The sequence below is a fragment of the Sus scrofa genome, chromosome 3 (assembly GCF_000003025.6).
Source record: "Sus scrofa isolate TJ Tabasco breed Duroc chromosome 3, Sscrofa11.1, whole genome shotgun sequence".
NCBI classification, from domain to species: domain Eukaryota; kingdom Metazoa; phylum Chordata; class Mammalia; order Artiodactyla; family Suidae; genus Sus; species Sus scrofa.
The window spans coordinates 38,589,477-38,603,891 of NC_010445.4; the positions used below are offsets into that span (position 1 = coordinate 38,589,477).

General features: G+C 53.7%; 2 protein-coding genes across 12 annotated transcripts in view; one reads left to right on the plus strand and one right to left on the minus strand.

Moving 5' to 3' along the window:
- TRAP1 (TNF receptor associated protein 1) overlaps nucleotides 1–5,797 on the plus strand; it is a 58,564-nt gene extending 52,767 nt beyond the window's left edge. The window contains 4 exon segments of the mRNA NM_001243945.1: nucleotides 615–700; nucleotides 1,907–2,052; nucleotides 5,323–5,395; nucleotides 5,558–5,797. Coding sequence (NP_001230874.1) covers nucleotides 615–700; nucleotides 1,907–2,052; nucleotides 5,323–5,395; nucleotides 5,558–5,659 — 407 coding nt within the window. The 3' untranslated portion in view covers nucleotides 5,660–5,797.
- DNASE1 (deoxyribonuclease 1) overlaps nucleotides 569–14,415 on the minus strand; it is a 56,808-nt gene continuing 42,961 nt past the window's right edge. The window contains exons 3-12 of one of the 11 annotated variants that reach the window (XR_002342160.1): nucleotides 8,955–9,875; nucleotides 8,746–8,826; nucleotides 7,879–7,967; nucleotides 7,691–7,774; nucleotides 7,283–7,398; nucleotides 7,051–7,163; nucleotides 6,824–6,978; nucleotides 6,346–6,442; nucleotides 2,157–2,424; nucleotides 569–1,698 (exon numbers count right to left, since the gene is read on the minus strand). Coding sequence is in view for 10 of the 11 variants with exons in the window: in XM_005662188.3 (XP_005662245.1) it covers nucleotides 6,076–6,129; nucleotides 6,346–6,442; nucleotides 6,824–6,978; nucleotides 7,051–7,163; nucleotides 7,283–7,398; nucleotides 7,691–7,774; nucleotides 7,879–7,967; nucleotides 8,746–8,826; nucleotides 8,955–9,071 (906 nt within the window). In the remaining variant the exon portion in view is untranslated. 11 annotated transcript variants of the gene reach the window in all.

A 14,415-nucleotide genomic window follows, 5' to 3' on the forward strand; every position in this document is an offset into this window, starting at 1 on the left:
GGTGGGGGCCTGGGGCACAGGGGAGGCCCAGTGGCCCAGGGAGCTGGTGCTGTCGCCACAGGGCCTTCTCCATCCTGCAGCAGGGGGTTTACGTGGGGTTTGCGTTCCAGCTTGCCTCCCGAGATCAGGCGGGCTTCCTCAGAGAAGCAGAATGTTCATGCCCAAACAAAACAATATGGGCCTCACGCAACCAGTAGTCTTTTCTGGGGTCCAACTTTATCTGATTTTATTTTGGGGGGTGCACCCACAGCATATGGAGGTTCCCAGGCTGGGGGTCTAACAGGAGCTACAGCTGCCAGCCTACACCACAGCCACGGCCACATCAGATCCAAGCCACATCTGTGACCTACACCACAGTTCATGACGACAGTAGATCCTTAACTCGCTGAGTGAGGCCAGGGATCAAACCCGAAACCTCATGGTTCCTAGTCAGATTCGTTTCCGCCGTGCCACAGTGGGAACTCCGTGTCTGCTTTATTTTAGATGAAAAGCGTTTTGGTAGCTTCCACTTGTGGGCTGGTGGTCAGTGGGGTGGAGGGAGCCTGCTGTGGGAGCCCCTGGGGAGGGCATTGTGGTGACGGCCTCTGAGCCCACGCCTCTCTGCTCTCCTGTAGCTGGCGACCGCCTATCAGAGGAGGAGATGGAGGACCTGATGGCCTGGATGAGAAACGCACTGGGGTCCCGTGTCACCAATGTGAAGGTGAGGCCTCCCAGAGACTGGCTGCCATGGCCCCTGGCAACCACACGCTGGCCAGCCTGCCAACTCTGGGTTGCTGGCCCGGGGGGCGCTCTCGCAGTAGTGGTCAGAGCTGTGATAGCAGGTGGAGACCTGGCCGGTCACTGCTGCTTCTACACGGGGTGTGGGCACGCCCGGGGCTGTTGCTGAGGCGGGATGGGCAAGCTCAGCTGCCTGTTCCCTCCACTTAGCAGAGCAAATGGCAAATAAGGTGGCAGGTGAGCAGCCAAGGCCCTGAATGGCAGCTCAAAGCAGAAAAGAGGGGTCCCTCATTGTCCCTCAGAGCCATCCTGGTCCAGGCCTGGAGGAGCGGCAGTGGCTGAGAACATAGCACTTGCAGTGAGCTAGGAACCCCCTGATCCAACTCAAGCTGCAGAAGCAAGACAGTTCCCAGAGAACAGATGTCACTGGCTGGGGGACATGTTCAGAAGTGGCCCCCCAGGGGACAGGCAGGTGAGCAGGGTAGGGATGCCAGGAGCGGAGGAAGGCAGATTCGGGGATACGGTGTCCCAGCAGGGAGCAAGGCCTGCAGAGGGATTTCTTGATGTAACACATGTGTCATGTCCACACTTGGCAACGGTGACACCTCTCAGGTAGCCAGGGGGTGGGTAGAGTTACTGTCCGTATCCTATGAAGGAAATGGAGCACGTCCCCAGGTCAGGAAGTTGGGGGGCTAGATCCACACCAGGCTGGTAAGGGCGGCCGTGGGCCCAGCAGGCCCAGTTGAGTCAGGAGGCCCAAAGGCCGTGGGGCTCGGTGGGAAAAGGTGTATCTGATGAAATAAAGGACAGAGGGAGCCACAGGGCTGGGCGGTGAGACGAGCGTCTGCAGGAGCTGGACAGGATTGAGAGAGGCTGGGTCTTGGGAAGTGGGGTGGCCAGTCCTGGCAGGTCTGGCGTGGTTGCTGTAGGATTTGGCAGTGGTCTCTGTGAGAAGTGCGGGTAACACCAGGCAGGATGGACCTTGGATGGTAACAGGTGTGTTAGCAGTTGGTGGCTCTGGGGCATAGAAGAGGAGGGGGTTCCCAAACAGGATGCAATTCAGGCCCCTCCTGTTGGTGGTAACTGGGAGCGGGGAGGGACACCCCTACCTTCTCCTGCCTTGTCAGCAGGGGAAGTCACACCTGGTCAGGACTCTGCCAGAGCCCCTCACCCCTGGCCTTGCCTGCAGGTGACTCTTCGACTGGACACCCACCCTGCCATGATCACCGTGCTGGAGATGGGGGCCGCCCGGCACTTCCTGCGCATGCAGCAGCTCGCCAAGACCCAGGAGGAGCGCGCCCAGTTGCTGCAGCCCACGCTGGAGATCAACCCCAGGTGAGCTGCTGGCCTGGGGCTCTCGATGCCCAGGGAGCAGGTGTGCTCGTTGCTGACCTGTCAGGTAATGTTGTAAAATTGTATGCGAGCAGCTGTCCTTTTACCTGTAAGACACAGAATGTGCCTGAACTACGACTGTACTTGGTCCATGTTCACAGCTGAACCACTTCAGGACATGGATCCACCTTAGCACAATTATTCACTTCATTTAGCTGGACGGTTGTGGGTCGTTTCCATTTGGAGGCTGTTGGGGGAACAGGTTGCTCTGAAAGGTCCTTTCCCCCATCTGGGGCGTGAGTTTTGCCAGGGTGTGTCTGGGAAGTCTGTATACTTCGTCTGTTGCAGTTATCTTTTCTCAGTCTTTTCACCTGTCTTTTGAAGAGAAATTCTTCATTTTAATATGATCAACTGTATACATGTTTGTGAGATGCTTTTGGGGGGAAGGGGATTTTGTTTAAGAAATCTCTATTCCACCCAAGTTTCTTCTCCTGTGTTTCCTTCTGTAAGATGTATGGTTCTGACCTTTCATGTTGGTCTGGCCAGTCTGGGGTGGCAGGTCCAGGTTCATCTCACTCCATGTGAACACCCTGTCACCTGTACTGCCAACTGCATAAATCTTTCCTCTCCTGCTGGTCTGTGCTGCCTTCTCTCATGTGTATCTCTTGGTGACTTAAGTTTTCTTTAGAGTTCTTACACATTTTTTAGTGAGTTGTTCTTTGACATGTCTTTTTTTTTTTTTTTTTTTTTCCTGTCTACCTTTTTAGGGCCATACCTGCAGCCATATGGAGGTTCCCAGGCTCGGGGTCCAATCAGAGCTGTAGCCGCCAGCCTAAGCCAGGGCCACAGCAACGTGCGATCCAAGCCGCATCTGTGAGCAACGCCAGATCCTTAACCCACTGAATGAGGCCAGGGTTTGAACCTGCATTCTCACAGATGCCAGTCAGGTTCATTAACCACTGAGCCATGATGGGAACTCCTGATGTCTTATTTATTAAAATTTTTAGAATTGCATTTTCTGTTACATAGGAAGAGTTTTTTTGAAATTTACTTCATATACAGCAATGATTTTTTAAAAAATGAAATTACATAACCAAATTACCAAAACTGTTAGAAAATAGCAAAAAGTAAAAGTCCATATGGAATTCCTGTTGTGGCACAGTGGGTTAAAAATCTGACTGCAGTGGCTGCTGCAAAAGCACAGATGCATCCCCAGCCCTAGAACATCCATATACTGCAGATGCAGCCGTTAAAAAAAATGTTTAACCAACCAGAAGTCCCGTCTCAACTCCACCATAGCCTATATAACATAGATCCTATTTGTTAAATTTTCTTTTAGATTTTTGTCTTGTGTTATTGTGGGTTTTTTTTTGTTTTTTAAAATATTTTTTATTGAAGTATAGTTGACTTAGAAAGTTTTCTTTTTCGACCACCCCGCTCTGGCATATGGAATTCTCAGGCCAGGGATCAGAGCCAAGCCACAGTTGCAACCTATACTGCTACTGCAGCACTGCCAGATCCTTGACCCACTGTGCAAGGCCAGGGATCCAACCCACATCCTCACGGATACTAGTTGGATTCTTAACTGGCTGAGCCGCAATGGGAACTCCTCACCTTGTTTTTTAGAGTGTGTGCTGCTGAGAACAAGGCTGAGTGGGAAGGAAGGGGTTACTGAGTCTCATAGAGACTCCCGTTGTCCTCTGGGCCTTTCCCCAGCATCTTCTGTTTCATCAAACTTAACAATTTTTGCCATTCGAGTAAGTGAAAAAGTACACCTTTTAATTCTGATGTTTCCTAAGGTATTTATTTTCTCCTACCAGAAGAAAGTTCAGTATTTATGTAGTCAGAGTTTTCACTCTTAGCTTTCTGACTTCTGCATTTGTATGTTGTTTGAAAAAGCTTTCTGCTTCTGAGGTTATCGAACTTTTCTTCTAGTATTATGCTTTCCTGCTTTTAATCTTTGATGCCTCTGGAATTTGTTTTGGTCCAAGGAATCACGTGAGAATCCAACTTAATTCTTGACTACCATCCAGTTACCCTGTCTTCATCAGAAGCTAAGGAAACCCTGTATCGATTTGGCCATTTACATATTGTCCACTTCACTGCACTGAGCAGCAGCCTTTTCACTTGCCGGAACTAAACTGATTACTGGAGCTTTAGGATATGTTTGAACTGGGACTTCCTCCGTGTTTCTTTTTTTTTCATTTCCATTTTTGCTTTTTAGTGCTGCACTGCGGCATATGGAAGTTTTCAGGCTAGGGGTTGAATCAGCTACAGCTGCTGGCCTACATCACAGCCACAGCCACGCTGGATCCTTAACCCACTGAGTAAAGCCAGGGACCAAACCAGCGTCCTCATGAATACTAATAGGATTTGTTTCCGTTGCACCACAACAGGAACTCCCAATTTTTTCTTTCTTTTTTTTTTTTTTTTTTTTGTCTTTTTGCTATTTCTTGGGCCGCTCCTTCGGCATATGGAGGTTCCCAGGCTAGGGGTCGAATCGGAGCTGTAGCTGCCGGCCTACACCAGAGCCGCAGCAACGTGGGATCCAAGCCGCGTCTGCAACCTACACCACAGCTTACGGCAACGCTGGATCGTTAACCCACTGAGCAAGGGCAGGGATCGAACCCGCAACCTCATGGTTCCTAGTCGGATTCGTTAACCACTGCGCCACGACGGGAACTCCGGGAACTCCTTTTCTTTCTTTTTTAATGGCTGTACCTGCTGCATGTGTTAGTTTGTGGGCCAGGGTTTGAACGTGAGCAGCAGCTGCACCAATGGCAGATCCTTTGACCCACTGCACTAGGCCCGGGATTGAACCTGGCCTAGTACAGAGACCTGAGTCGCTGCAGTCAGATTCTTACCCACTGTGCCACTGCAGGAACTCCTTATGAATTTTATATTAGATTTTTTAGGTATAAAAGAAACTCTTTGAAGGAATCCTATTAAATGTATGGACTGATTTAAGGAAAGTTTCACCTTTATTTATGCTTCATTTATGAAAGAACTAACATAGGTCTTTTCATATATTAAACTCAGCTTTCCCTTAGTAGTACTTAGTTAATTTTGGTACTTACTGCATTTTCTAGTATCAAAATTTTTGCCTGATTCTTTTGGGTTTCTGGGTATATAATCTAATCATTTAAATCTCCTTTTTCATTTATGTGTGTCCTGTTACACTTCAATTTCAGAAAAGGCACAGTAACACGAAGTTAGAGGCCCTTGTGCTCAGTGTGTGCCCTCAGCTAACTTCTGGTGGCTTTTGTGTTGCAGGCACACGCTGATCAAGAAGCTCAGTCAGCTGAGACACAGCGAGCCCGACCTGGCCCAGCTGCTGGTGGACCAGGTGAGCCACCAAGAGGAGCTGAGGCACTGCTCAGTTTCCACTAAAACCCTCTTTTAAAAACAGCTCCCTTCCTCTCTTCTCTCTGTATTTGAGGCCCCTGGGTTAGAACTAGGACGAGGCCTGCTTCCCTTCCCACTAAGGAAGGACCGCCCTGCTTTGCAGATCTACGAGAACGCCATGATCACAGCGGGGCTCAGTGACGACCCCCGCCCCATGGTCAGCCGCCTGAACCGCCTGCTCATCAAGGCCCTGGAGCGGCAGTGAGTGCGAGGGGCCAGATGGAACCGTGGGACAAGGCAGCCTGGGACCAGCCAGGGGAGGGGGGCCCACCAACAACTGAATGCCATGGATGAGGACACCCCCTTTGGAGCTTTATTTAAATTAAAAGTTGTTTCTTAGTGTTAGACTTTTTGTCCAGACTCAGAAGCTGGGGTGCCCTGGTGACAGCCCCCAGGCTTAGGATGGAAACGTGTACAGTGAGGAAGAGCCTCCTTCCCGTCCCCTTCCTCACATCCCAGCTGCTGTGGCGGCTGGGGGACAAGAGGGAGGGGTGGGAGCACTCAGGACTGGCCCTGGGTGCCTCGACTCAGTCCCCAGCACTTGAATGTGATGACACGATCAGCTGCTGTTCTCTGCTGGGTCCCTTGGAGCAGCCAGCCAGAGCCCAGACCCCATCCACCTCAGGCTCTCTTCAGTGTCACCTCCACCGGGTAATGGTCACTGATGGCTAGGGCCTGTGGGGTGAGGTGCAGTGAGCAGAGACGCCCACACACTGAACACGTGGGCAGTCCCATCGGCCTGGGGAAAAGGGACCAAGAGGGCACCCCCCGCTCCATGGTCACAGACAAGTAGCTCTAAGTCAGTGAAGAACAGCACTGTGTCCAGATCTCACCACACTCCTGCATCCCAGGCCCCCGGCAGAGCTACAAGCGTGCGGGACGGATACTTACAGTCTGCTCGCTCAGTCCGAATGCAGCTTGGAAGTCAAAGGGGGCAGCGGAGTCGGGAACCACGGCACGTTGGAGCAGAGGCCCTGCGACCACGATCCTACAGCGCCAGACACAGGAGAAGTCCCTCCTCAGCCCACAGTCTGCTCTGTGCACTTAAATCTTAGATCCCAACAGGTTCCCCAGCTCATCTCTTGGTCTGGGAAATGTCACAAGCCCACTGTGCCCCAGCTGCTCTAACACACTGAGTCAAGCAACCCTAGAGCACCGGGCCCCCAAACCATGTGCCACTTGAGTGACCGACACACCTGCCAGGGTCATGTTTATCCCTAAATGTGTTTGGTCCCAAAACTAAGGAACACTGCCCCTTTCACCCCACCTTCTGGGTGGACTGACAAGCTCCACAGGCAAGCGTCTCATGTCTCAGGAACCATTTCTGAAGCTGCTCACAGAGGTGCCCCCCCGGGCCGAGCCCGCTCACCTGTCATAGGCACAGTGTGTGGATGAAACCGTGGTGTCAGCGGTGTCAGGAATCAGCCACTGAAAGGGGGGGCTCTCGCGCAGGCGGATGGATGACCAGTGGGAGGTGGTCACATAGCTGCAGCCAGCGTTGAAATCGCCCATCAGCATGATGTCCTACCAGGAGACACTGCTGGTGGGCTCGGGGCTGGGTGGGGGGGCCCCAGAGCCCAGGGGCAGGGGGCTGACCTCCAGATCCCACTTCTGCCGGACGTTCAGGTAGACATCGTAGAGAGAGTCAATCTCAGCCGCTGCATCCGACGGGGCTGCATGCAGGGGAACGATGGCAAACTCCTTGACCTCTGCAGGGAAAGCAGTGGTGTGTCAAGCTGGGGTAGAGGGCACCTGAGTTGGTCCCCGAGGGTGGACACTTCCCCGGGGAGGTGGGGGGGAGGCGGGCAGGGCCTGCAGCAGCACTCACGGGTGAAGGGGGAGGAGAACTTGACCACAGATGGCTCCCGATTGAAGGTATCGTTCCCGCAGGGCTCGCAGCCGTCGTCGTACAGGTAACTGTCCAGCACGGACACCTGGTCAGGTCTGCAGAAGACCAGGCCAGAGGGTGGTGAGCCTGGGGCTGGGGCGCCACCTCATCTTGCTGTGTCACCTGCTGCTGTGTCCAGGTGGGCAGGCAGCCTGGCCTATGCCTGGGCCCCACCACATCCTCCTGGCTCTGACGGGCTGTGGGGCCTGGGGGGCAGGCCCAGCTCAGACCCCTGATCTGTGGCCCCCGTTTTTGCCCCCAGACCTGGATGGGAGAGGCTCACGGGCCCTCTAGACCACAGCCCAGCCTTCTGCTGGCACTCTCTACAGAGGCGGCCTGCAACGTTACCTGAACACGAAGAGATAGCGCTCCTTGTAGGTGCTGCGTCCCAGCGGCTCGCTGACAACATGGTGATAGTTGTTTGGGTCGTCCCTGGATGGGGGAGACCAACACCTGGGTCAGAAGGGGCCCTGGGGACCCTCCTGAAAGGATGGTCACCGCCCCCATGCTTCCTGGGACCACACGCTGTCACTCACTGGTTGAGTTCATTCAGCAGCTTCCCTACGGCCGTCAGGTGGCTGTCTCTGACCTCCTGGATGAGGGCGATGTCGTAGCGACTCAGGATCTGGGGGCAAGGCCATAGCAGTGCTGAGCAGGGGCGGGCTGGGGAGAGACTGGGCATCTGAACCTGCCTGCTCGGGGTCACAGGGCCCGGCTGCTGCTCCCCAGATGTCTTCCCGTCATGTCTTGGCTGTAACCAGAGGCTTTCACCTGGGACTTGACTGCCAGCCCCGGGCAGCACAGCAGACAGGGGCCCTGTGTCCCTGAATGACAGGTGGGCTGAGACCTGAGGCTCTTGATGGGTCTTCCTCCCACCTCACCACCCTCCCGACCACCCTCAGGACTGACCACTGGCCCAGAGCCCCCAAGGCCTGTTAGACCTCCCCACCCTGAGCTCCCTGGGGACAGGCCAGCCTGGATTTACCCGCACAATGTAGTTGGAGAGAGTGGCATTGGACATCTTGGTCTCCCCGAAAGTTCGGATGTTGAAGGCTGCTATTCTCAGGGACAGGGCCAGCTGCAGCAGGCCAGCCAGGGCGAGCAGCGCACCCATCAGCCTGGCCGCCCTCATTCTGGAGCAGGTGGGACGGAGAGCCAGACACCAAGTGGCAAGTAACAAGCCTCAGACCTTCTCACCTGCCCCCAGGTGAGCCCCTGTGCTGGTCACCAGCCCAGGAGGTCCCGGGAGCCGCTGGGACACCAGCTCAGTGCCCTCCCCGCTCCAGAGACCCAGCCAGCCGAGACGCTCCGGGACCCTTCCCAGAGTGGCCGGTCACCAGGAGGGACCCCGCGGGGCTTCTGGGACTGCTGCCTACCTTCCCCGGGCCGTGCGTCACACTCACCTGAAACGTGACTTCCACAAATACAGGAATCCTGCCGAGAATCAAGAATTGATATTCTTCAGTGTCAATTTTCTCCTTTTGCTGCTTGAAGAAAAAATCCACAAAGGGAAGCAACTGAGAGCTGCAGCAACTCCAAATCCCCACAGAGAATGTTGGCCCCACCTGGGGTTTTAAAGGTTTCAGCAGCTGTGACCTTCCCAGGGCATCACCTGGAGATCGGAGAACAGTAGCGCCGCCTGTGTGGCTTTCCCAGCAGGTGGGCAGCTGGCATGTGTGTATTCCAGCAGGCACAGGTCCTTGCGGCTCTCAAGAGCACCTGATAACATTTGCACTTGGTTTAAAAAGTCTAATAATACAGCCAAAGGCTCTGTGTCCTTTACACGTGTGTCTTTCCCAGGGATGACGACAGGTGTGCTGGGGGGTGCCGGCTGCTCCTGGCTGTAGGACTTGAGGTGACCTTGGAGCTAGCAGCCAAAGCTAGACATTCCGTGTCACGAATGGAGCCTGTGGTGGCTGTTCTGTGTCCCAGGATCCATGTCACCAACTACAAGCCCTGCTCCTCACCTGTCCATAGTGAGGGCTGCAGGCCCTGGCCAGGAGCCGGGGCTCTCAACCAGGAGCACATGCTGTGCAGCACTGGGGGCTGTGGGGCTGCAGACGCCACCTTATTTGCCAGCAAGGCACCAGGGAGCCTTCTTTGGAAAGCATTTGTTCCAGGAGCAGGTGATACTAGTGGTCGAGTCACAAGGACACGGTCCGGCAGCAAGGAGGGTCCAAGCCGGGCCCTGGGTCCAGTCATTTCTTTTTGGAATCCTTGACTTTCCCATTTGTACTCATTTCTCGTGGCTGCTGTAACAAGTCACCACAAACTTGGTGGCTGAACAGAGAGGTTTATCCTCAATTTAGAGGCCAGAGCCCCAAAATCCATTTCATTGAGCTGCAATCTTGGAGTCAGGCCGCACACCCTCTGGGGGCTCCTGGTGGCTGCATCACTCCCCGCACTGCCTCTGTCGTCGTGCCTTCTCCTCAGGGCCCGCTCTTCCCTGCCCCCTTCACACATACAGGGGGATGACTTCAGGTCCTCCCAGATCATCCAGGACCTTTTCTCCATCCTGAGATCCTTTTTCGCCCTGAGAAGTTAATAGTTTCTGAGGATTAGGACGCAGAGATACGTGGGGGGCGTTATTCAGCCATCACCCTTCCATGGGGGCTCCACCCCATTTGAGAGAGGTTTTGTCCCCTGGGACAGCCCTGTGAGTGGGCAGGCGGGGTCCCTCTCTGGGATGGCAAGGTCTCACAGTATGAAGAGGATACAGGGCTGCGGGGGACTGGAGGTCAGGGAGGAAGAGAGGCCAGAGAAGGGCAGTCAGCAGGGACCAAGGTCAAAATCAAAGTGCCACAGGTGTAGGCACAGTACATTACACAGCAGGGCACAGGGCATTAAAAACTCAGTAAACCAACCTCAGCAAAGACCTGCACCCCTGAAATAATGAGAACACGCTGACGGACAGCTCTGGCTGTTGGCGGGAATGCCAGTCAGCTCACGTGTCCCTGGGCTCACATGGCATCTGCAAGATTGGGTCTCATGGCCTGGCCCTCAAGCCACTAGAAGCTCCACTGCAGCCCTGTGCAAAGGCATGACTGCAGATACTCAGCTTAAAATCCCCGAGGCTGGGGCAGCTTCAAGCATGTCAAATCCAGACCCCAACCACCAAGCAAGACCATCTCTGTGTTCAGTGCAGGTGCCTGGACCCCTACCTTCCATGGGTTTCTCTCGACACACCTGCCAGACCTTTTGAGGGGAGCATGGCAGCAAACCACACACAGGGGACACTGATGACAAGTGGCACAGCTGTGGCTCACATGGAGGGTACCCAGAGCCTCCACTTCTCTACAACTAGGACACAGGCACCTGTCTGAAAGCACCCCTGTCCTCAACCAAACACTGCCCCTTCTGTCTGAGGAGCTGCCCTCACTCCCTAACCAGCCAGAACAAAGCTCTCACTTGCACCAAGCCCAGCTCTTGCCATGCTGGCTGCCCTATGCAGGCCCACACAAGAGGCAAGCAGCACAGCCCAGCAAGAGCCTGGCCCAAGAGTCAGACTTAGGGCCCAGACCAGGCTCACCCAGTGCACCTCCAACCATTTTGAACCGGAATATCTTCACCCATGAAATGAGGATGAAAGCGTCACTGCTTTCCTCTTAGATTTGTCTTAAGGATCAACAGATACAGTATTGGAGTTCCCGTCATGACTCAGTGGTTAACGAATCCAGCTAGGAACCATGAGGTTGCAGGTTCAATTCCTGGCCTTGCTCAGTGGGTTAAGGATCCGGCGTTGCCGTGAGCTGTGGTGTAGGTTGCAAATGTGGCTCAGATGCCGCATCGCTGTGGCTGTGGTGTAGGCCGGCAGCTACAGCTCCAATTCGACCTCTAGCCTGGGAACCTCCATATGCCGCGGGTGCAGCCCTAGAAAATACAAAAAAAAAAACCAAAAAACAAAAAACCCCCCAAAAATGCAGATACAATATTATTCCACAGAGGAATCATTTTGGATCTCCTTAAAAATTCATGTTATCCCTAAGAGCAGTAACCTTCTCAGATGTCCTATTTCCATCACCTTATTTCCTTTCCCTCTTGGATTTACTGTCCATCTGTATCAGTCAGCTGTTGCTGTTTAACAAGCAACCCCAAAGTTCAGCGTGTACAGCAATACACATTTTTTTCCCCATGCTCACAAGTTAGCTGGGAGAACTCTGCTCCCTGAGCCTCCCTCTGGGGCTGGGCGGGAGAAGCAGCAGCTCCCCAGGGTTTGCTCCTCTAAGACGGTGGCAGGTGGAAGCTTCAGAGGGGTAAAGAGAGACACATGGAGCCTCCAGAGGTCTACGCTCAGAATTTGCACGTTGCCACTTCTGCCACATTCTTTTGGTCTTAGCAAGTGACAGGCCAAGCCCAACACCAATGGCAGAGAGTCAGGGGTACACTCCTCCCAGGCCAGGCTCCTCACTGCAGACAGAAAGGGTGCCATGAAAGCCAAAGAAGCCCAGTGCTGTCGGCATCTGCCAAAGTCACATCACACCAGCAGGGAGATGGGCACAGACAGCAGACCGATTCCTCTGATCAGGGTGAGCTATTCTTACATCAACCCTGAGAGTGTGCCACCCTTTTTAGTTAAACTAAACCTGCTCCAGATACAGAAGGGGAAAACAGCACATGACAACGAAGGGAGGAAGTCGGAGTTGGGTCTGAAATCAAAGGATAAAGAAAAAATCCTCTAAGCCCCGAAGCTCAGAGAGAAGAAGACGGCCTCAAAGCCACAAATGCAGGCTGTTGGGCTGTGTGTGCCACCAAACCCGCTGAGCACGGCCACGGGCCCAGAGGGGAAAGGCAAGGGTGCAGAGCTGTGTCCCCGACGGTACATGAGCCCCTCAACCGCCCAAGCCCACAGTGACCTCGCAGGCACAGCAGGACACCTTCTATTTTCAGGAAAACAGTGAACACAGGAAAACACCTTTCAGCACCTAATGGTTTTAACATCGTATCTTGCTGCACCCCTTTCCGTGATTTCATGTCTGCAAAGGTAGGTTTCTGGCAATTATTGGAAAAGCGATTACTGTGTGAGAATCAACATGGAAAAGGCAACAAGGGTGCCAGTGTCCAGTCGGATTCCAAGAGTTAAGAAGAGCCCTACAGGCACGCATTCCACCCGTAAGAAACCAGTTACTTAAAAATGCCATGAGGAGTTCCCGCTGTGGCACAGTGAGTTAAGAATCTGACTGCAGTGGCTTGGTTTGCTGTGGAGGTGTGGGTTTGATGCACAGCCCAGTGCAGTGGGTTAGAAGATCTGGCATGCCACAGTCTGATGTGGCTCAGATTCAACTCCTGGCCCGGAAACTTCCACGTGCCACAGATGCAGCCATAAAAAAATTTTAATTAAAAAAAATTTTTAATGCAATGAAAAAATTTTAAGTTTCTATGTATTATTTTCCAAATATCTACTATAGTTGCTAGGATATAAGCACTTAAATTGTTTATTTGGATGTACCTGTTTAAGAAATGTAACTGTCAGGTATTTCTTCTGGCTTAGACTGAACCTTAACTAGTGGTGCTCTGAACTGAGTTTGGGAACCTCTGAATGTGACACACACGACACGTGTGCCCCCTCCCGCTATGGCCCTGCCCCCACCCAGATGCACGGTTACCTGTGACTCACAAGGGTCCCTGATTTCCCTCAGCCCCACCCCAGGCACATCCCGAGTCTGCTCTCCCCTCTAGGTCTGCAGCTGCCAGACCCATCCTTCCAGGAACACAGGTAATCTTCCCGTCCCTGCGAGAAACCCCAGAAACTCTGCTCCAAGAAACTCATCCCACCATCCTACTCTCCACACAGCACGTCTTGTGAAGGTGTCATCAGATCACCTTATTCCCTGGCTTAAAGTCTGTCATCAGTTTCTCACTGTCCTTAAGAGGAAAGCCAGCAGCTACCAGGACCTGCGTGCTCCCAGCTCAGGGCCCTGCTCTGCACCCAGAGACAGCTGCCTTGTCATTCTGGGGCCACCTCTTCAGGGAGGTCACCCTCTCTCCACCCAGTCCCTGCCAACGGCGTGGTCCCAGTGTGATCCCCTTTCTTCTTGACCCTTACGGCTTGTTTTCTTTGTTTTAGTGTGTCGGCTCTTCTCTGCTTACACTCACTGAAGACCAGCCTCTGGACTGGAATACAAGCTGTACAGGAGCAAGGACCTCGTCTACCTCCTCCATGAAACTGCCCAGGCCTGACACCGCCCACAAGGCAGAAGGTACCGTGCCCACCTCCTCCCCTCCTCCCGCGTTCTTCCTCAGGGACACCCCCTGTCCAGAAGCACAGGGTAGACCACAGAGCATCCAAGAGGCCTTTAGGCACTCGGCCTGAGCTGACCAGAAGCTCCGAGAGCCCATGGCCACTGTGGGCCCACAGACACGGCCACCCAGCCAGACCTGACCCAGCTTCCTGCTCTCCGTGCTTTCCATGTTTGCTCGGCCCAAGACAGAGAGGTTTCACCCTTTACTCGAGATAAAGGGCTGCTGATGTCTTTGCTGTGACACCGTCTTTTGTTTCTGTTTTGGCTGTGCCTGCGGCATATTAAAGTTCCTGAGCCAGGGATGAAACCTGCGTCAGCAGTGACCAAGCCGCTACAGTGACAATGCTGGGTCCTCAACCACTGCACCACAAGACAACTCCGACGTCGCTTTAATCCACGTCAGACAGCCCGTACAGGTCAGCACCATCTCTTAGCTCAGCCACTAAGAGGTGGCCTGTGACCCCACCTCAGCCCACCTTCCCTCATGAATTTATTTCTGTTCATTATAAGGAAACCATAATGGGATGGAAATCTCTCAGAACATGTGTGTGAACTGCTACGGTCCACAACGGTTTCACAGGCACGCTCAGCACAGCCCCAGCCCTGCTCCCTGACTCCTGGCTGTGCCAGTGCCCATCACACTGGTGGAACTGGTGGCACCTGGATTCCGTGTCCGTGAGCCTGAGCAGCAGCGTGCACGAAACTTGCAAATCACAAACAAGTCCCTCTTGGCTCCTCATTTCCCCAAAAGCATTTTCTAAGGCGTATGTTGGAGAGATTAGCCTACCTTTAGCCCGAGCCCATGAACACAAACAAGCTCACGTTCCTGATGAC